The sequence below is a fragment of the Pteronotus mesoamericanus genome, unplaced genomic scaffold (genome assembly GCF_021234165.1).
Source record: "Pteronotus mesoamericanus isolate MK-2021 breed Mesoamerican mustached bat unplaced genomic scaffold, CSHL_Meso_final scaffold_174, whole genome shotgun sequence".
NCBI lineage: Eukaryota > Metazoa > Chordata > Mammalia > Chiroptera > Mormoopidae > Pteronotus > Pteronotus mesoamericanus.
In genome coordinates, this window is record NW_026555309.1 from 23286403 (window position 1) to 23310433 (window position 24031).

Sequence of the window (24031 nt, forward strand, 5' to 3'; positions counted from 1 at the left end):
TAAAAAAACACCTTGGAAGTCAGTAAACTCAGCAATGACCTGAAAAAGTTTCAGTGTGAGCCCATTACCTTCTTCTAAATTAATAAATGTAACCTATGAAAAAGCTTGCAATTTTAACAGACAAAAGAAAGCGTTGCTTAAAATTTAGAACCATAGGTATCAATGAGGTCCATTGATGTTCTTTATTAAATGTTCTTTAAAAGCTGCTTCTTTCTTGTCGAACGGGATCTACAATTCATTTTTTACCCATAGTCTTCCCTTTGAAGTTTCTCCTTCTGGAGAAAACAAGCGTTCCCTGACCAGCGCTCTGCAGACGGTGACCCCGCTGTGGTCCTCCCACCAGCAGACTGACTTCTGGCTGTTTCTCTCCCCTGCTGTTTCCTGTATCTGCTAGCCCAGACCTCTCACATCCTTGATGATTCCATCACAGCCATTCACTCCCTCTGCGCCTCAAGGTTTGAATCAGGAAGTGGTGCTGGGTCAGTCTGTGACAAAGAGTGTTCCAGGGAAGGTCAGGTAGGGTTTCTGGCCGCAGAGAAGTACGCGGTGCCAGGTTTCTTGAGCAAAAGAGTCCCCCCTCCTCCTTCAGGGGCTGAACTGTGTCCAGAAACTTCAGCTCCTTCTTCCAGTGACTTTTCCAAACATTTCCAAAAGCTAGTCATACTCCAGATGAATATTTTCAGATACCTGGTATGAGCTGGGGATTTTTTTGGTTATTCATATAAATAAATCATAGAGCCAAGGATTTCTTTTTCCAACCTTGAACATGATCTCTGCATATACACCTTATTTTGTAGGTGATTATGCAGGTTAAGGCTTTCTAGTTACTTCAGATTATGGTGTTGTTTTTTAGAAATTCTGGACTTTCTCCTTTATTCCCAATAATATTACTACCCAGAGCCATATTTTATCTCTTCTATTTCCCTATATTGAAAATGATGATTTATAGGTATCCATGGGCCTTAGGATAGAAAGAATACCCAGACATTAAGGTTTAAGGTTAGCCAGAGTAATAAAGTAAAAGGTCCCAGGGTTTTTAAATACATGCCATTATTTGGGAGCACACAGATGTTACTTTGCTTCTTAAACAATGCTACCTACACTGATTTCTATAACTTTTTAGGAATGATAGCCAACGGGTGTATTTTGCATTCTGAAGAAATGGAGTGATTTAGCTTGCTCTAGGTTTCAGACAATTTCAGGGTCTCGTTTCAGAGTTTTTAGGCACTGAACGCCTGGCGTGAAAAGGGAATGTTTCTATTTTGCCACCACCATTATGTTATCTGTTCCAGTGCAATTACAAGCTAATTCGGGGCTCTTTGTGTTAGACTAATAGCTTCTGATTCGCCGCTGTCACCCAGTACCTCTTCATGCACTTTTAATACCATCCGCAGTGCCCCCAGCACTTACCTAGGGTGAGCATTTTTCTCTAAGTAGAGACTCATCTTTGGCAAATCATTAATGGAACATCAAAAAGATCCCATCTGTTAGAGTTACGTATGGCTGAGATCAGAATTATCAAATATCTCATTTTTTTCTTTATTATTTTTTCTTTTTTTCCACTTTCTTATCCACACAATAAATGTAGTTGTCAGCAGGATAAGTTCATGTGCCGGATAAGGTCACAATTTCATTTAGTGACAACTTCCAACAGTACGAACTTACAAGGTTCGATTTATTAAAGAGTCAGAAGGGATAAGATCACTGCGTGGCCAGCCTGATTTATCAGGGTTTGACTGGAGTGCTTGAATAGCGAATGTCATATTTCAAGTTTATGTTCAAAATGGTAGTTTAGTGTGTGTTATGACTGTATGACTCAAAAATTGAGAAGGAAAATTAGAAAAGGTATCCCTATACGATTTTTAGCCACTAACCAAGAACTGTTGTTTCCTTGCCAAACCACGCTTAGAGATGGATCAACACAGCATCATGTAAACGGCACTACGTGTCTTAAAATGCAGATGAAACATGCTGTTATTGATGCCTGAGGAAACACACATAGTGGCAAGACTGCGGTTGGGCTGTGAAGATAATCAGCAGTAAAATGATCATATAACCCTCTTATGTATCTGGCAGGCAGCTGTCAAATGGTTAAACCATAAAATAGCAAGAGCTCTGCCATACTTCAGCCACCTTGGCTGACTTTGAACATGTTTTGAGATTTTTAGAATCTTTGAGCGCTTTTTGAACTCAGCATGACTTCAGGGCTGTCCATGTTTGATACCATGATGTATAATGTTTTCCAACCATGAAGAAAATATAAATATGGGTTCTGATGCTGTAGCCTTCTGCTACAGGAAGGCCTAACTAATTCATGTGGTCAGCTTTAAAATTTGGTAAAATATATATATATATACCAAGTTCAAACCAATCCAGAATTTATTTTCAGCAAATGAAACATGATCTTCTGTCATCTCATTTACTTGCAGCTTTGTCCTGTGAAATCTGAGCCTGGGGTTAAGGGATGTTCTGTAAATACCACATACATTTATGTCATCAACTTAATGCTAAGTTCATTTGAAGCATGATTGCTGATAACTGTACTAAAAGGCCCACATCATGTCTGCTCCCCTTTGGTGTGCTACAGTTTTCACATTCTTTACTTTTAAAGAGCCATCGAAAGGGCCTTATTGAAAAAAAGACAAAATGATAGCTTGGATAGCACCTTCAGTGAAAAAAAAGATTTGAGTATCTCTCGTGATTTTAAGTACTTCTTTCCACCAGTAAATTTCTTTGGGAAAAAAAAAAGTGGGGTGATATGTTAAAAGCTGCAGCATGTTTAGTGGTGATTTCTGACTTAGAGCTTCTTTTTAAGTGAAGCTATCATAAGTCTTTGAGTAATCACAGACTTTTAAAAGTATGCATTATCAAGAAGATAAGAGAAACAGCCCTCAGCACTAACAATATTATCTTTTACCAAAATTGATTAGTCCATCCTATATGTCTCAAATATTTTGTGTAAACTTACCCAGCATGGTAAAAAAAAAAAGTAAGTTTTCTCTTTGAAGAATCATTGTAAAAAATAGGAACTGGGCGCAGGAGAAAAATCTTTATTTTTCATTCCACTTCATATTTCACAAATGAGGTCATGTGTGTTAATGTAATAAAATGTTGAACAAATTCAACATATGATTGTTGTAATTCACAGAGAAGACACATGTTAAGACACATTTTGGGCTTTAAAATCAACTTTTACTGTACTCAAATTGAGTTTATGATCTTACGAAAATCTTATCCCATCAACTATGTTCAATTTGTATTTTGCAACTTACTGCATGGTCACCAGAGAATAAACAAATAAAAATAGGCATGTAGTTCAAGACGTTTTTACTCCTGTTGGGGTAGAAGAAGTTATCAAGGGAACACCACTATGAAGTACCTAATGCGAAACTATAATATCATTGGAGTATTAGGGAAGAAGAACTCAGTGTTTTCTGGAGCCAGAGACGTTTCTCAAGGCTCCAGGAGGACAGTGTTGGCCAGGTGGCAGGGAAAATTCTCAAGCATGTGTGAGAGTTAACCTGGAGACGATGAGGAAGGTACACTGAAAACTTTCCTGACTAGAGGAAAGAAGACCGTATTGTGGGGAGTAGAAGAGAAAATCCAGCAGACACTGTGGAGCAATGTTGTGAGAATATTAAGATTCAGACATAGAAGTTCAAGTCGGGATGGTCAAAAAGGAGCTCATGAAGAAACTTGCACAAATGAGTGACACGATGAAAGAGTAGTTTTAACAGGTTACTCCTAATAGGGATTAGGAGCCTGAATTAGAGTTGTTGAGTGAATTGATGCTGGTTGGCCATCTACATCTGAATTGATAAAATACCTGGGAAATGCTGATAAGAAAGGTGAATTCAGGAGATATTTATGAGGAAGATAATCAAGGAATGGGGAGTATTTCATACAGAAGTGTTAAAGAGAGAATGTGACCACAGAGCTGGGTGAATTGTTAGACGTGACGATGGAAATGTGTGAACATACTCTTACAATGCTTCAATTTCTTTTGGGTGAAGCAGTAAATATTTATTAGGTACTTTGCATATGTTATCTGAGCTCATTCTCATAGCAACTATATGATATTATATGTCCTATATTGTATGCAGAAGTGAAAAACAAAGGGTTAAGGAACTTGCTCTGGATCACCTGACTTGTTCCATTTACTCTTTTCTAGCTCATGTTTGAACCTATTCCAGTCTGTGTCCTGGCCTCCCATTCTACAAAAATCCTTTCACTCCAGATACCCATCCTCTTTATCTCTTCAAAAGGAATCTTTCCAGTCCCTTTCTTACTTTCATAAATTTTCAGACTACTTGATTGATCCCTTCTCCTTTAAATTCTCAATCATTCCATTGCCTGCTATGGTACTACTTTCAGTTTCTTTCCTGTTCTTTTGCACTTCTAGATTTTCTGTGCCTCCTCCTTCATCACTCTGCCTTTTGGGGATCATTGGAACCCTGTCCTAGGTCTTCATATGTTATCATTATACATGCACTTCTAGATCAACAGTTTTACAGCTTTTATTACCATAGGCTCATTTTAATTACTGAGTAAATGCCAGTATTTAGCATTCTTGCCATGACTGTACTTCTGAGCTCCGAGCTTGTACCTGCCCATCTAGAAATCGCCTCCTGTTTTCCTTACAGCCACATTTACTTCAGTATTTTCAAATTATAACTCTTCATCTTACCCCTAAATCTTTTTTTTTTCTGTGTTCCATATCACAGTAGGTACATTGACCATTGGCCCACTTGCCCAAGCCAGATACTTGAACATCATTGTTGCATCTTCCCTTACTTAACTTGTAAAATCTAAACAATCACTAAATTCTATAGCTTCTACTTCTCAAGCCTTATGGACCACAATTTCTGAAGTTTATCCAGGGTCTAGATTTTGTTTTGTTTCTTACTTCATGCCTGAGTGTAACCCACTATCTGGTATTTCATAGGTAAATACCAAATAAATATTAGTAGAATAAATGAATGAGTAAACTAATGAATGAAGCAAAAGGAAACAAACAAATCAAACAATAACTGGAGCTTTGCTTTCTGATTTTGAAATCTTTGATCTTTGCAAGTCAATCATTATTTTATGATAAGGTGGTTCTAGGACCTGAGTCTTTGACTATCAGCCCAGTACTCTATTCACCATAACATGTCATATCTGGAGAAAGAATATTATGGTGTCATGATAACCAAATGGCAAGTGAGTATAAACTCCTTGTCAACAGTAATGAACCAAAGACTCTGAAAAGATTTAACATCTTCAAGGCCATTCAGTTGGTTATTAGACAGAGTTGAGCCTAAAATTCAGTCTTCTTATTTTTAATGCAATAATGTTTCTTCTATTTTATGACACTTACTACTAATTGAAACAATTAAAAATATCATAGACTTAAGCAATATGGAAGTTAAATTAAATATAACTTCCATTTGTATAATGTCTTATTTCTCTTATTATCATTAACCTATGTAGCCTTCATAGTATCTAAATGCTAATAATGTTCTATTTGTTTGCAGTTCTATAATGCTGTTGATAATAAATAAATAGTTTTATTTAACTATTTCAGCAACAGAAGGATTTTCCCCAAACCCTAAAATGAATTCTTGACATACAAGAAAGGAGACTGGTATCTTCCTCCGTGTCTAATAAAGTGGCAAAGGTTGTCTTGGCAGCTTGAACAGTTACTGGACTTTCTGTTATGACCAGCTCTAAGAGCTCATAAAAATATTTGTGGTCTTCTTAAATTTTTAATGCATAGTAGAAGACACCTCAAAAACTTTGGAGATATTTGGTTATCACGTTATGATCTGCCCTAAGTTTGTAATTCTTAATCCATTAGAAGACAGACTTTCTTGTAAATCCATAGGTATAGATAAGAACTCACTGTTAGACTGAGTCTGAACACTTTTCAAATGAAAAATACAGTGGCAGAAAGAGAGGAATTACTTTTTAAAAGGGTTTTCAAAGATTCTCATGACTTCTCTGGTATTACTTAAAGGCGACATGACTGTGGGTTTGTGTGTGTGTGCGTGCTCACGCGCGTGCAAAAACAAGCAAATTATTTGGGCATCATCTTTATGTAGAAAAGAACATTCTTAACCTGTGTATAGCCAAGGGATTGAAGTATTTTACCTTTAAATGATAAATTTTACATGGATTGTTTAAAATCTAAGTATGGTCGAAAATACTAAGAACTTCTATCAGATAAAAATAACAGTTTACTTGCTAACAGAAGAAATATATTCTAAATATTTAAATAACTGCATTATCACATGGATATGCGTATATTGAGGGACATTTCCCACTGATTCCTTTTTTGACATGATAATAGATTGTTATTTGTGCTCCGTCTTTGTGGATGTTTCTATACAAGGCCTCTGATTCCAATGCATTAATTAAAAAATTATACAGGGATGAAAAACAATTTCAGGGGCAAATCTCAGAAATGGGTTTATTATTCCACATACAAAACTAAGTTTTTATTGTTCCAGATTCCCTTGATTCTGAATAAGCATCCTGATTTCATACTTAAGCATTAATATGTTATTTAATGTAAATATATTTTCTAAAACAGTATTTCAGAAACTTAAACCTATTGAATCTTTCCGGGCCCATTTCCTCAATCCCAATCATATGAGTTACTAATGTATCACAATAAAAAAAAGTTGGGAGGTGTGTATCTATCTTAATTTAATGAATTTAATGAGTTCGTCCATGTTGAGCATATTCGACAATTGGGAGAGGAATAGTGTTAGGAGGGAGAATTGAGGTGTAGTACTAAAATTAAATTTTTTACTTTGAATATAGAATTATTTTCATTACATGTTTTTGTTCAGACAGATATATTTTTATTTTATAATGAACACAATTTAACCATTACAAAATATTTTAAATGTTTATGGTTTATATACTTTGATTTTGGTTTTGGGGCTAAGCAGTCATAAAAACATGAAGTATAATTTTTGGTTGTTTTAACTTAAAAAAGGAAGTAACACAAACACAGGAATATAAAGAAGAGCTATAATTGAACTCAGGTTAATGATATTGCTTTCAAAACCATCAAGATTAGATGTTCATATTTAAAGATAGTAGCTCATTTGAAAATAAACTAAGGCCAGCTTAAGGCAAAGTTTTCATAATATGTTACCTACCATGACTTACATGTCAGTTAGAAAATGTAATTACTGAATACATTCTGTTCTTTTTAGAATTTCCTTCAACTTTCTATTCTGTATGGATTTCCATTCACACTTCTTCCTATTCTATACCTTCCCATTTTCATATCTGCTGTTGAGCAAGCTGAAAAGAAATACCATTTTAAAAAAAGTATATAATTAAGATTAATGTTTTAAAATATAAAATTCTGGTATGATAATATAGTATGATAATGCTATCAAGCCATAAATATCAGAGATATAATTATTTAAAGAGAGAGGTTCCAATTTCTGATTGAGATTTTTGAGATTCTGTTTCTGTTTATGCCCCCCAAAAATGTTTAGGTTGATGGCCATTCTTTGAAGTTTTGAAGCCCTCCTGTATTTTTTATTAATTAATTCATTTCTTAAGCGAGCACTTGAGGAATTTCAGTTTTTTCTTTATGCTAATGTGTGTACTGTCTTTACTTCCTATTTCCCCAAAATATTTATTTGGAGGAAATGAAAGGAACATCCTTACCTGGCTGTTTTGTGAGTGTTTTTGTCCAAACTCTTTTGTGAACATAGAACCTTATCTTACCTAAGATATCAAATATAAAAATGACTTTGACGAAACATTTTTTACTTAGGAAAACATGAAGCTTTACTTTCTGTACATGTAGATGTTTTGCTCATTGAAACTAGTAAACTTTCATAAAATTAACAAGTATTTTAAAAAACTCTCCTGATGTTGTTCAAGTCTTGAATAATTACAATAAAGTTATTGCTTAAGGCATATATCTTTAATTGCAATTTTTTACTTACATTGGTGATCGCATACAAGAATTTTAACTGTAAGTCATTGTCCTCATGTTTCTTGTCTATCTATTTTGGCATTAGATCAATGCATTTTTAGGAAGTGTTATTTCTGGTTCTTAAGGACTTACTAAATAGAATTGACTTCAGGAGATGATGTGTGTGAAAAGGTGCAAGAAAGAACTGGGACTAAATTTGAATACAATTATAAGGACAAGTTTTATTTTTCTCTCAGTATAATAAGATCAGTTGTTTTTCAGACAAGCATAATTAATTCTCTTTATATGAGTGCTGAGAATATTGTGCATGTAAAGCAAACATACAAAAAGAGGTGGCTGTTGTTAAAGCACATGTGAAAATACTCTAAACACCTCTTGTTTTCATTCTCTGCAGGAGAGCTGGAGGTATTTCAGAAAGATGGGGAACGAAAAATTCAGAGTCGGCAGCAACTTCCTGTGGGAACAACCTGGGGACCATTTGCTGGGAAGATGGACCTGAATAATAATTCCTTGGTATGTGGATGTTCTCACACGGTTGACTCAATATTTTGTCTCCGTGCAGAAATTATCTCTGTTTATTTCCCAGTGAAATCACTAAAAGTAACAGTTTTTTTCTTTTTTGTGGACACAAGACTTGGATATTTTCCAAGTGGTTTGTCTCTGACAGTACTATACATAGAATTTAGAACGAAACAGGTTAATCATACTAAATGGTTGTTTAGTAAGATAATTTATAAGGTTGTTGCTTTATCTGCTTAGCCAGGCTAATACTGTTCACATTTAATAATATATACAAATGCTTTTATTTTAAAGATGACACATATTAATTGTCATACATTACAGGTTTACATGAAGAGCAAGAAATAAACAACCTTGTTATTCCTTGGTAATACTATTTGTGGCTCAAGAGCAAGGATGAATGATTCGCATTATTATCTATTGTTAACTTTCTAGAAAAGTTCTGAGATCAGAAAGCCTACCTGTAGGTAAGATTATATAGACAACTGATTAATTAGGTTTTTTTAAAAGTCATAGAAATATGGGACGTTTGGTTACATTTGAGGTTCATTTCTTAATTGGGTATATTAGTTTCCTATTGCTGCTATAGCAAATTGCCACAAACTTTGTGGATTAAAACAATACAAATTTATCATCTTGCCTTTCTGAAGATTTGAAATCTGGAATGGATCTCAATGGGCTAAAAATCAAGTTGTCTATAGGACTGAATTCCTTTCAGGAGCCTTTGGGGAGAAGCTGTTTTCTTAGCTGTCCCAGATTCTCAAGGCTGCCCACAGCCCTTCCTTTACGGTCACCGTCCATCTTCCAAGCCAGCAGTGGCTGGTGGAGTCTTTCTCAAGTCCACATTTTGACTCTGACTCTTCTGTCTTCCTCTCCACATTTAAGAATCTTTGTGATTACGTTGAGCCTGCCGGGGTAATCAAGGCTAATCTATTTTAAGGTCAGCTAATTAGCAACTTGAATTCCATCTACTTTAATTCTTCTTTGCCATGTTATGTAATAACACTCACAGGTTCCAGTGATTAGAACATTAGAACCCCTCCTATTGTGTGATGATACACATGATAACACTTGGGGAGAAAATGTTATATATCCTCTCGGATATCCAGAAATAATATTCCTTCTAAATTCTATTTATGTAGGAAGAGCCTCATGGCTACCAAATGACTCTATCTACACTGTAAGGATGAAAAACTCCCAGAGGGCTTTTGACAAATATGCTGGACTCCCCACCATTGCATTTCTTCAGTTTATTACATAAAATAAATTTCTTGTTCTAGTTATTACATGAAATAAACTGATATGCATGGATCTCTGCTTATCCCATGTCACATGGGTGAGACAGAGGTTATTGATTCAGCTAAAAGTAATGATTGGAATAAATAGGAAATATTTGTGTCACCAAACTTTTCATCTCATCATGTGAGATGCGAGGGTTGTGCTTTTTACTTCCTAAATTCATGTATTATCTGTAAAAGAATAAAGGGATTTTACATGCATTCAAGAAACAAATAAGTTGATAGACCAGGCTAAATATTTAATAATCTGGGCAGTTTAACTCTTGATGGTCCAGTGCGCCTCCTTCCAAAAGATTTTGAGGGGTACCCCGATTACCATGCAAGCCTTGGTTGGTTGAGATGTATTAATAAACTGTTCTCTTGATTCCTTTGAGAAAGCAATATTAACTTGCTGATTACTCAAGCAAATTCAAGAAGAATAAAATTGTCTAAATCACAAAGGTTGAGTTAAATGCTATTCTAAACCCATTTATCTGGGGGTTTCTATTGGTTCTCTCTCATCGTTTAAAAATGGTTTAGGCAAGGGCATATTAATCTTATTTATCAGTACATATCAGACACCAGCACAACCTTTAGTTGTTTCTCTGATGTTTCTTCACAAGTGTGCTCCGCTGAAGTGGCACCTGCTGCTGATGTAAAAGATGAACATTTTCCCCTTTACTATTTCCACATAATATCTATAGGAAAATGCAATTTTTGATTAGTCTTTATGCCATTATCTGTATATATGTAGAATGGTACTTTTATACATTTTTAGCATATTCTAATTTGCGATGTATGAAAATCTATCTGTGAAAGTTTCATTTGTCAATTAAATAATTTCCTATTTTTTGATAGATGATATCATTTTGGCTTTTTTGCATAGTCCTATACCACTCTAAACCTATTTTATGCCATGTTTTATATTTCTCAAAGGATTTGATTTTTAGAAGTTTTTAGAATTTTTGATACTCTGAATTGTATCAGTACTCATTAGGGTATTAAAGACTAGTAGTGGATAATAGTTCTTTATAGAAAACAATCTTAATACCTTAGTTTTCTTCCTTTGGCTTAGGGTTTATATCTAATTCATGTTATTTCCTTAAACTATAGCATTTTTCTCTAAGTTGAAAAACTTAGTTATTTTGCTAAGTTATGCTTTAAAAATATTTTTCTATTGCAATAACATTCTTTTCCAGAAGTCACATATTTTATGTCATGGAATATACCGTAGGTAGAACAACTGGTTAGCGTATACTGCACACATATTATTCTCTAGACACTGTATGGAGAATTGGAAATGGATCAGCTCCTGTCATTCTCAAAACAAACCTGTGAATTTTTTAGTTATATTTTAAAAATAAGAAAATGAAAGCTCAGGCCTTTTGATTCCAGAATCTGCAGTTTTGAAGACCATGCCACCCTGCCTCCTCAATAGCATCGATAACGTGATTTGAGCATGATAAGATTGTCGGGAAGTTTTTTACAAAAATTCTCAATTTATAAACATCTCTGTGAGAAAATATCATTCATAAGAGGGATATCTTTTTTTTCCTTACTTTGGGCAAAACATTTGTTATGACATTTTATAGTATATTTGAGCAGTTATGAGTTAATCCCAAGACTTGCATAATTTCATTACTCTTTATAACGTGGCAGTACGTTAATATGTATTTTATATCATGAAGATAAATTTTTCTTATTATAAAATATCTAGCCTGCTAACCCTTCCTTACCCAACCTGGCATCAATTTGGATTTAGCACACTCTTATAAATTATTTATTCGCTAACTAATGTAATATTACTGTGGTCTGACTCATGGTGTTGGCCCAGGAGATTCAGCACACTAATTAATCTAACATTGTAATTAATTTAGTCACCATGGCAGATGTCATATCCTTTTTATACCTTTCAAGTGCCCATCTTGAAGTGCATTAGCAATATGTCACCATCAGCAGGATGCCTTTGCAGACCAGGCATTTGTATGTATATAGAACCTTCCAAGAGATATATGATATATGGAAAACCAAACAAACTGATTTGACAAGAAGTTATTCTTGCAACCATATAATACACTAAACATAAAAATAAATAATCTTTTGCCCACATCTTATTATCTTGTTAAATACTTCATGCTGTGATGGTTTAATAATAGCAAGATATAGTTAATACCTTCATTGGCCCAGATACAGGTCAAAGTGCTTTACATGTTTTATATCTCATTTAATTCTTACACAAGCACACAAGAACATAACATTTATCTCTTTTGTTACAGTGAAGGAAAACGGTTGCTTTAGGGAATTAAATAACTAGCCCAAGGTCAACCTAGTGTGACTCCAGAACTCACGTTGCAATCAAAGACTGTCTTAGAAATTTCATCTGTAACATAAGGATAATAATACTACCTAGCTTATAGAGATTTTGTGAAGACTAAATGAGGTAGCATATGTGAGTTATCAATAAACATTAACTACTCTTACTGCTCAGTCACCCATTAAAATGGACTTATTCTAATCTATCAAGATTAAAACTGAGAAGACCTCCTAAATTAAACAAGTAAAATTGTAGACCTTTGGTGTTTGATGATTTTACATGCCTAAATATGACAATTTCCAAGGACTGTATTAGTCAGGATTCTCCAGAAAAAACAGAACAAGTAGGAAAATAGTGTTTGTGTGTGTGTGTTTCTATACAGACATATGTATAGAAACACACACACATGTATATATGTACCTAAATACAACATCTGTCCAGAGGTATCCAGATATGTAATATGAAAAATAGAGACATTTATTGAAGAAGATACAAGCATAAGAAACATTGTACATAGGACACTGATACCTCAGTCCCCTTCAAAGTAGGCACCTTGGACTTCACAGAGTTCTCCCAGGTGCCACCAACTGCCCCAACATATTTTCCTGGATCGCATTGATGGTCTGAAATCTCTTCCTTTTCAAAAGTGATTTTAGTTTTTGAAAAAGCCAGAAGTTGCATGACGCCAGATCTGGGCTGTAGGGAGACTGAGTCACCTGGGTGATTGGACGTTTTGCCAAAAAACTCTGCACAAGACGTGATGCATGAGTGGGTGTGTTATGATGATGAAGCTGCCAATCACTAGTTGCCCATAGCTGCAGCCTTCTGAATCATCTAAATAGTTTCTGTAGAGGAATGTTCAAGCTTAATGCAAAATTTGATGCAGATTCATTATCTACTCACTTGGTCATTTTGAATGCAACAGCCACACAGTACACAGGCTCACTCAATGGCATCTACAGTCCCCACTGACTAGTACAGTGAAGTTGTCATTGTTCACACATGTGCATCCCAGGCCAATATCCTAGGTTGCCAGGTTACATCAATATTGCATAAACGATTCTCAATATATTAACAATGGTTGGACTTTTTCCAGACAGACCCTTTTTTTATACACACACACACACACACACACACAGAGATTATAAGGAATTAGCTTACTTGGTTGTGGAGGCTGGTCAGTCAAAAATCTACATTGTGGCACAGTGTGGGCCAGCAGACTGGAGTCCCAGGAGAAACAATGGTGCAGATGAAGCTTGTTGTCTGGAGAGGCCACTGTTTTCCTTCTATTCAGACCTTCAACTGATTGGATGAGGCTATCCACTTAAGGAAAGGTAATCTGCTTTACCCAAAGTTCATTGATCCAAATGTTAATCTCATCCAAAACACACTCCAAGTTGACATATAAAATTAATCATGACAAGCCACAAACATCTTTGGTATGTTGTAAGTCTCAGTTTTTCATGTATGGTCTTACACCCCTAAATGAATTGTTAGCCAGTGAGTGAGCATAGCCTTCTCTCCAGCATCCCACCTCTGTGCAAAAGAGAAACTTATGCTATCATGGTGACGCAAACATCATGTTCCTGAAAGTTTTGCAGTTTTCTTCATTGAAATTATCAAAGGATTACTGACAAGGAAAAAAATATTTTAAAACACTTTAAATTGTGATCAATATCTGTTTTGGAGGTGTTTTAGAATTTCTGCATTTATATGTCATGCCTTTGAGGTTTTCCGATTTTTCTCCTGAGGACAAATATTTTTGTAATATACTAAGTCTCTGTTATGCTAGCACATGATAAGTGCTAAATAAGTATCAAATAACAATGATTTTATATAGAAGGTTAGGTGTCAGTAATTTAAGTTGTATTTGCCTTCTCTTGTTATTGAATATATTTGCTTCCAGTAGCTAACTAGTCTTATTCAGCCAACTGCTGGAATAATGCAACATACATGATTAATTAAATAGAATATAAGTAGAAAGTCCCAGCTTACTTGCTACATAATAGTAAACTCGTTTTATTGATGCTGTTCAATCAGAACAGAACCTTGTTTTATTTTCAGGTGTAGCATTTGTGACACTGGCTTCTACAAATAGGAAATACACATTAAAAAAAGGTAAAGTAGACATTTTATTGACATAATAATGAAATAATATGTGCATTAAATTGCACCTTAAAATTTGAAGATATTATCACCATGGAAATGTGGTTGAGAAAAGGATTAGAAGTTCCTGATCCACATCATAGGAAAATAATAGAATTCTTAGGTGTCTCAACTTATCTCCTTCAAGTTCTAACTCCTCCAGCATCAATCTCTGATCCACTCGTTGCCAGAGTCTTCAAGCCTCGTGTTGTACACACCCTGTAGCACATACATCCTTACCCATATGCCTCCAGCATTCACCAGTATCCACTTGCCAAAGGCTGCTTAGTGGAAACGTCCATGACTTTCTATCTGAGGACTTTTTTCCAGCCTCAGGAGAAACTCACTGCAATCCAGGAAAGCTGAAAGTCCTGGAGAGTTAATGTTTCCAGAAGTTGTCCAATGATGAGTAGAAGTTGATAGATAAATACCCTTACATTTTCGCCTCTCCATAAGGATGTGAGAAGTGTTCTACACTGTCTCCATGATTTGCCAGCAGGATTGAGCTCCAGTTGGCTTTTAACACATTCTTTATAGGCTTCTTTCTCTTTCCTGCTCACTTCTCCACACCTCTACTGAAATTTCCTGAAACCATCTTTTCGATAAATTACTTGTACTTGAATTAGTCTCAGGGTAAGCTTCTTGGGAAGCCATGGCCAGACAGCCTCTAAGATATAATGATAAATTTGAAAGTAACATCCAAATTATTGTTGAGATTGTAGAGGACATTGATCTTTATAAAATCTTCATTCAGTTCTGGACCTCTGCCTCTGGCACATAATAGCTATTCAATAAATGCTCTATAAAATGAAATTCTAATCTAATTGAATTTCCTTACTACTAGTGTTCTCACTGACTCACCCATTTTCTTCCATCTTCAGAATCTCAGTGGTATAATTTATAATTATGCTGAGGCATGACTTTTTATTGGGTCTTATATTTCTTTTCATTGATGTTGACATTGTAAATTATATTCTCCTTCTTAATATTCATTCTAATCTGGACCCGGGACTACCATACTTCCTACTTCTCATATCTTGCTGGTCTTGGCTCTTTTGAATTTAACTGTGCTTGTTTCCCAAAACACTCTGGCCTTTCTTCTCTTCTCCCTCTGTTCCCAGTGCCTCAGGGAGCTTAGCCGCTTGCAAAGCTTCAGCTACTAATTTACAAATGACATTTAAATTAAAAAATCTCTAACCTTGGCTTTTTACCCTTTTTCTAATAGCACATTTCAACTGCTCTGCAATTCTTTCCTACTGACTTCCTCCAAATATGCAGTCACAAGGAGAGTTTAGTACTGTTTCCGCAGATTATCGCCCATCTCTTCTCCCTGACTTAACTTTTTAGTCGCCTTTGATTCAAAACCTCTGCATCTCCTTTCCTGCCTCAGCAGGAAGTTCATCCTATAAGCTTTTCAATGTTTTTTTCCTTCATTTTTTAAAAAATATTTTATTTATTTATTTTTAGAGAGAGGGGGAGGGAGGGAAAGAAACATCAGTACATGGTTGCCTTTCACGCACCCCCTTTTGGGGGACCTGGCCCACAACCCAAGTATGGGCCCTGACTGGGAATTGAACCAGTGACCCTTAGGTTCACAGGTGGGCACTCAGTCCACTGAGCCACACCAGCCAGGACTCATTTTTATTTCTTTTTCTCTCACATCTTAAATGTCCATTTACACATGAAGTCACACACACACTACTCTTCTTTATTGCTCGTAACTATGACCCTTACTTTTTCCTTCTGCTTAGAGTTGAACATCTTCCAAGATTATTCTTTTTACTTTCAGAAACCAGGTACCATGACTCCAGCTTTCTTAATGTCTGTTCTCTTCTTTCTGTTTCTACTACCATTGCTTTAGTTGAAACTACCATCATAACTTCCTTGACTACCACAACATTGTTTTTACTATTCTTCCTGCCTTTTTTCTTGTGTCCTTTTTTTTAACCCATATTATAGAGTGTCTTAAAATCAAAACCAGTCCCTTTTCTTAAAATCATTCTAAAGGCACAAGAGAACCCAAACTCCTTGTCAAAGCATGAAAGGACCTTCATGATACTCCCTCAGTTCTTAGCACGTTCTCACTTAAGCAACCTCAGCTTCTGTAGCACTCTGATTATACCCTTTTCTCACATCTTTGTGCATGGTTCTTCATCCTGGAAAACCCTGTGCTTCCACTCCTGCCCCTCTTCATCACACTAATTCCAATTTTTACTTAAAGACTCAGCTCAAGGTCATCCCAAGTAGACCTTCTCAGAAGTCTCCAGTCTAGAGTAGATATCTGTTCCTCAAGTATTTCCATGATTCTCTAGGTTTAATAGGATAAGAACACTTATCACATAATTGTATGTGTCTGTTTACTTGTCTATCTCTTCTTCAGACTGTATGTTCATTGTTTTTCCTACCTAGAACAATTATGGCTTACAGCAAGGATTCAATAAATAATCATTAAAGAATGAATAAGATATGAGGTCTTATAATTCTTATTACAAGAAAAAAATTTAGAACTACTGTTGATGGATGTTAATTATTATGATGATCATTTTGCAACATATACAAATATTGAATCGTTATTGGACTTAGATTTGTTATACCTGAAACTAATATAATGTTATGTCACTTATATCTCAATAAAAAGAATGTTTTTTCTTTCAACATCTCTTCAACATTAGTGAATGATGCAAATCTCTCTTTTTTCATGATTCCTGTATTCTCTCTGAGTCTTTACATTCATTTATCCTGTTTGCTTTGAGACCTTAATTTTATCTGCCTAACTTAGGAGTACATTTACCACAGTTGATGCCATTTTGTGTCTGTTTTATATATTTATGTTTTATTCTTAATTTCATTTGAGTATAAGGTTAAGTAGGCCAGAATGACTATATTATTTCTTTAATTTTTACCCAATAAGGAGATATGCCCATGATGGTTTCTTGATAAATATTGACTAATTTTAATGGGAGATTTGCAACTCTCTGAGACCCTTAGGGAGGACACCTTTGAGGCAATTATGATTTATTTACAGCAGAATTGGTTTTAGATCCCTCACTATGACATGGGTGAAGGCCAAGAAGGTGTTCTGCTCTACCATGCTTTCTGTGAAGTCTCATCCAGCATCGCGCTTTCCAGTGACAAACCATCTGGGAAATTCCATCTGTCTCTGCTTGGAAACTGAGGTGGCAGTCGCCCACTGTGAGCAATTTTCTATTAACTTCTTGGATAAGATCAGTCAGATTTATACTGAATTGATGGGAACCGTAAGAGCAGGGTTGTTCCAAGAGAAGACAAATGTACTGATTCCTCTAATTGGCTTAAGCCAGTTTCATTCACAGATGCCCTTAGGTTCTAGTAGTGCAAGGACTTATAACCTTTTTAATTGTACCCTGTTCCTCTTGGGAAACGTTGGTGAAATTCATTATTGATGGAGGTTGTAGATTTGTCCCTTAGGGAGGCCAAGATCCTGGCTTCTGTTATACTCTATCTGCTATGTGGAGAATTAATGGAAACTGAGTGGGACAGGGAAGCTGCTCAAAGAAGACATGAGACAAGACATTTAATGCAGCAGAGCCTTGGGAAAATGATGTGTTGGTCTGGTTTCTAGAATTAGTTTGTGTGTGTGTGTGTGTGTGTGTGTGTGTGTGTGTGTGTAGGGGGTAGTGCTCAGGGAGAGCAGACAAGTTGGTATGGAGACCCAAGTAAGTAAATGCATCCTGAGATTGTGAGTCAGAAAAGAGAAAACCAAACACCAAAGAATTAGTTTACACTATAGATCTGTAGAAGCAAACCAGAAAGGTCAGTTGCATACTGACCAAGGGGACTGATTGTATTACAATTTAGATATAGTTAAAATGTTGTCAGTGTATGCAATTATATTTTAATACAGGACAGTACTCTTGAAATAGAAACAGAAGTTGAATCTTTCCTAATAATTTGGACCTACCTTCAAAATACACTTTTGGTGTATAGCTAGTCTATCTGCTAACCTCAGTCTCTCTTTGACTGACTTTTCCTTCTGACGGTGGAGTATTTTGAGGCTCTTGATATCTGGACTTAGATTTGAAAGGGAGGGACTCAAATACACAATTTTTTAAACCATGTGTAGAAAGTTTTATTTATGGATTTATCTGACTCTCCTGTGCCTGAAATTTAAACATTTTTGCCTTTGGGTTCTGACAAGTGGCTAAACCTATTTACCTGTACTCAGGCCAGGTTTGAATAAGCAAAAAGCATCTTTTTCTTTATTAAGATTTTTCATTGTTCTCTTTTCCTAGAACTCCAAAGAGAACTTTTATTGAAGATGATCTTTTTATGGAGGTATTAAACTGACTCCATGTCATGCTGTTAATTTAATCAATGTCCAGAAGGAGTAGTTGTTCACAGTATGGTCAGAGTTGCTCTATTGAGAAGAGTGTATGTGTAGAGTTGAAGAGACTAATGAATAACACTACCTTTTGACAGAGTATAAGCATGAAAGACAATGTCTAGTTATTGGTATATAGCTCCATATACTCTTCATAGGGTTGTTTCTGTTTGTGTTTGTGGATCTTTTCTCACCTTTCAGGGTCCTCGGCAGCAGGGGGATGGAAGCTGTGCTCCCTAAGGAGAGTTCTGTCAGATTCTTGGGTGGTGAGGAAGTGCTTTGCAAAATAGAATTCTATTGTTTTTAATCATGCAAATTATAGAATATAAAGCTCATAAAATATTTTTGACTAGAGGAGAAGTTAAAATGAGAAAGCATTGCGAGGAGCAGTTTGAAAAGTTGACCAGAGCTTTCTTCTGTTATTTGCTGATAAGTCTGGCATGCCTTTGAAAGTCTTTCTCCTCAACTTTTTGGAAGACTTCCTGTCCCACAAATCTTTTTAAAATAATTGGTTTGGCACTATACACCTACCTGTTATGTTCATGGTTGGAATAAATATTGTTCTGATGTTATGAGGATTTAGCGGTGATCTCAGCAAGGAATAATAAGTAATACCGCCAGTAACTTGGACATGATAACTGTGAAAGAATGGACTCAAGTAATATTTTGTATTCTGTTTGTCCTTAAAAATTAATATTAGGAATAACTCTTTAAATATATTATAAAATATTGGACTCTTTTAAAACTGTAGGTATTTCCAGGACACTGTTAATCAAGTATCATGATGTAACAGTAGCTGTCAGTTGAAATCGACAGTTTAGTATCATATGAGGTTTTCCTGGTAAAGGCAAGATTGTGTGTATGACCTCATGCAGGCCACTTCTCCAGGTCTCTGCATTGGTTTTCTGTTATGCTCCAGAGTCAAGAATTCTTGCACATAATTCTAATAAGAGAAAAATTATGTGATATTTCTTAAGTGCTTTTGGAAACTTACAAAATTATTTGAGAAACTGTCTTCTGGAGATTAACATCTCTTTTCCTTGTTAAGTATCGAATTTGAAGTTATTTTTATTATCTATTTACCCTGACTTTTCCCATAAAATCCTCAGGCCTAGTTTGAAAAAACTGGGATTTCTTGACTCTAATAATGTGTATGCCTTTGTGCCATTTTATATGTTTTATATCTCTTTCTGTTTTAAAGGTCAGGAACTTCGAGTCAAGCATAGGGTTGTGCGTATAAGCCTGTGGTTTTTCTCATGTTTTTTATTCTCCATATCTAAGCTCAGAAATATACGCACAGCTTATCTAGGTGCCTCTGGTGCACTGCCCCTCACAAGGCTGCATTCAAGGTGACAGGCAAAGCTGTGCTGTCATCTGAAGGTTCAACCGGGGGACGGTCTGCTTGCAGGCACGCTGGCCTGACCTCACTGGTCTGGCTACTGACTCCGCTCTCAGCCCGTGGGCCTCTGCAGAGGGCAGCTCAGGGCAGGGCAGCTGTCTTCTCTGTGAGCAGAAGTGAGAGAGCAAGAGAGGGGGCCCGAGGTGGAAGTCACAGTGTTCGTAACCAGATCTGGCAGTGGCATCCCATTGCTGCTGCTGAGTTCTGTCCATTAGAGCTGAGTCAAGAGGTCCAGCCCACACTGAAGGGAAGGGAATTGCACAGGGCCTTGGAACCAAAGGCTGGGATCACCGGGGGCCTTCCCAGGGTCTGTCTGTCATGGAAGGTAATCTGCACAAGTAGTTTCCCAACCTTCAGATGAAGAAGGACTCTCACAATAAGAGCAATGGGAGATAATCTCAGAAATTTGAATTAAGTTTGACTGAAAAGAGCTAAATCATATGTTGTAAAGCATCAGAACCAAAATCAAAGGTGAACTAATAAATTAGACATTTGAGAAAATGAGATAGATTTATCCTTATTTCTGAAGGTAGATATGATTTTCTACACAAGGATGATAGTAACCTCTTCATTAATTTATTTAGAAATTAATTGTGAGGATAGAGAAAGATGATTAAAATATACAACCCCCGAGTTATATGAAATCTAATAAAAATTAGGAACCAGAAGTAGGTTGTTTGCTAAGTGTTCTCCTTTCAGTAATTTTGAGAAACATACATTAACACCTGGTTAAGATCAGAAATGGGAGAGGAAGTATGGGCCAGAACCCACGGTGCGGTCAGAATAGCCCGAGTCTGGTCCTGACTGTTATTACCCAAAGTGGATGCACTATCTTGGGTAATCATACAAGTTCTCAGTTTTCTCATTTATAAAATGGAGGTTATTATACCAGCCCTACATCATAGAGTCATTGCAAAATTATATAAAATTATATGCATTTAGTCACTTTGAAAAATACACATATTGTTACACAAACCTAGACGACTTTTTATTATGGCTGTGACTAGAAAGTAGATCATGCATTCCTTCAGTTCCCCAAGCGTTCATCCAGCCTTCTCCCTGCTGTTCCCTCTCCGAACATATTTAAAAAGCACTTTGGGTTGTCAACATACACATACATCTTCATACACGTGTGCGCACATATATTTATACACACACAGACACAAGTACTTAATGATTAGCTAGCATGAATATTCTGAGAACTTAGCTTAGAGAGGTACAAGGTGTGTGCTTAGAGCACTTATCATCTAAGTCAACAATCATCACAGAAGCAAAGAAAGAATACTTATTTTTAGAAAGGGAAAGGAAGGTGAAGTGGTCAAAATGCTTTTTTAATATCCTGGCTTTTGTGTTTTCTTTTGGCAAGAAGTTGTTCAGAAAGCATTTCAGAGGGGTGTGATTAGGGATTTTGGAGAGCTGGAAAAGTAATTTACCCTGTCTGATTCACTGTTGAGTTAGGTTTGTATTTTTAAATGTTAACTCAATTTTTTTTCATTATTTATGGCATTTGAGAGCTAGTACAGTGTGGAGTGAATACGGCAGCCATTATATGGACAGTGATGCACCGTGAAATATGAAGAAATGAGGACCGAGTTCAGAAGAGCAAAGGCATCTCACATGCCTTAAGTATTAGCCTCTATTAAGTCAAACAAATGCCATTTGTTTCTCATTACCCCACTTGTAATAGTGTGAGCAGAGCGGCAGGGGTCCCTTAGATTCTGATAGGAATCTTGGATATGGCATTACCACCTTGCATCTTAAAGCCCCCGCTGCTTAGGCAAGTGTAGCGTGTTAGTCTGTGAGAAATGCCCAGTGATGTCCCCATGTGCATCTGATAGAAGTAGGAGGGCCCAAGTACTTGGCCAATGAGGTAACTACAGGGGAAAAAAGAGAGAAATTTCATTAAGGAAATTCGAAGGTGATAAAAAGAAAGTTTGCCCTTTATCTGAATACTTCTAGCAGGGAACCAAGGTAGTTGTATTCTTGTTGCATATCTTCAAAACTTTGCAAACACAACAGCTCTTACAGGAGGCAGGCATTTGCAGAAGCGTCCCCTTCTCAGCCGATTCTCCAGAAGAGGCAAGGGAGGAAGAGGGTGTGACGAACCTCAAACTGTGGTCGGCTCCATTCCTTCATTAATCAAGTGCAGGCATTCTGAAAAATGTTTCTCTTTGGTTGCAGCCATCTATTTTTTGGTGTTAATCTGTGCCCTGTGGCAGGGTTTTGTGAAAGGAAACAATGAACCGTTGTATCGCCCTCCCCCAATTGTTGTAGCCCCTGTCAGGAGGCTCCGAGGATGATGCAGGTCTGTATCAGCCTGATAAGGAAAGAGGATTCAGAATGGCTTTGGAGAGACTCTGTGGGAGTAGAGTGTGCTGTTTTGGACTAGAGGAGCTACGGAACACGGCAGAGGCCCTTAATGGGATCCCAAGGGTTCAGTGTCAAACCTTCTGCTGCGTCTTGAAGATTTTCTAATGAAATATTTTGATGGTGAAATTCTGTGACTGTCAGAAGGGCCGAGGTTCAAGATGCTGTTTAAAGTTATTTGTTCCATAATCTGTGATTAGTCAATCCTGGTCAAAAAGACCAAAACATAAAAATAAAAAAATAAAAAAGGCGGGGGGAGGGGGTGGGAGCAACTCAAGACACTTCCAGGAGGGTGTAGAGAGGCCACTTTTAATCTGCTGACAATGAGTTTCCATGCTATTGTCATCAGGAGCTCTGTGCAACTGGCCAATGTATTTTATATACTGTGGGTTATTTTATGGCTCGATGAAATATGGAACTATCTTTTATAATGCAGATTCCATTTTGGCAGGCTTTTGGATCCACATATGGTTCAGTTAAACTGTTTTGGAGCCTAGTGTACCTTTTTTATTTATTGGGATTTTTCAAAGGGAATAAATGTGATGTTTTTTGCTCTGGATTTTAAAAAACTACACATTAAATGTCTCAACAATTCATAGAGCGAACAGAATTCTAGTAAGCCTTTGAAACTGATCTGATGCTCTAAGGACAGCCAAAATAAAATCATTCTTACCCGTGAAGAAAAACATTTAAAAAGCAGCTGAAGCTCCAGCAAATTACAGCCGGTGGTGTATCGCACACTGCAATAATGAAAATGGAGAGCAATTAGAGAATGGGTATACTGTAACCTGCTCTTAGCTTTAAGCATTTCTAGGCTTGTAAAGGCTGCTGGGATTTTCTTTCATTCATTATTACACTGTTGTTCTGGCATGTTATAAATAAACTTACAGGCATAGAGAGTCAAAAACAAAGTGGTTGTCGGAGCATGAATGATAGGCAGTGACCTCACATACCATGGATAGTACTGTGCTCAGTTAGGAAGGCCCAGTTGCCTAGAGGTGACGTGTGCCCCCTCTGCTGAGGCCTGGCTGATAGAGGAAGATTAACTCCTCAACTTTAATCTCCTTGTTTTGTTGAGTTTAACTCAGACTCTTAACTTTTGTTTAAAAGAATGTCTGTATGTACTCATGAGAGATAGACTAGAAGGAAAGTGATGTGGTTACCAGCGTCATTTCGAAGCACTTTTCCTTCCTAAAAGAAACTTCTAGAAGGACAGCTCCATTTGGATAATAATAGACATACTTTGCATTTGTGAAGGACCTTCAGATTTTTTAATACGGTCATTTATTTTTATTTGAAGTTAATCGTTAAATAAACTTGCTAGAATAAGCAAATCTAAACATTTGGCCTTTGATTTTGGAATGGGCTAGATAAGACAAGGGAAGTGAACCCATTTTAACTTTCACCTAATTAACCCCACCGGCCACCAAATTGTGTGCCTTCCAAGAGGTATGGTATTTTTATCATTTTTACAAATGATAGCGTAGTAGAATAATGATTTTTATTGTTTCGTAGCTAATTTAATAGCCTTCTACTGTTAACTGCTAACAGTTGAATGGCTAAAATTGATTCTTTTTTTCTAATATTAGATATACTGGGCTATTTGTCTTGAAGGAAAACTTGACTCCATATTTACCATGCATGTACTATAAGCCAGGAACTCTGCCCAGAAGTGAGGGTACAAAGATCTGAATTCTCGTCG

The 24031-nt window shown here is 36.4% G+C and overlaps 1 protein-coding gene across 3 annotated transcripts in view; it reads left to right on the forward strand.

The window, feature by feature from the left end:
* The window catches only part of ZFPM2 (zinc finger protein, FOG family member 2), a 445662-nt gene that overhangs the window by 207082 nt on the left and 214549 nt on the right, over positions 1-24031 (forward strand). For 2 of the 3 annotated variants that reach the window (XM_054590382.1, XM_054590383.1), the window contains one exon: positions 8343-8461. In XM_054590382.1, the coding sequence (XP_054446357.1) occupies positions 8343-8461 (119 nt within the window). Of the gene's footprint in view, positions 1-8342; positions 8462-24031 lie in introns of those variants that run through there. The other variant, XM_054590384.1, reaches the window with a different exon arrangement.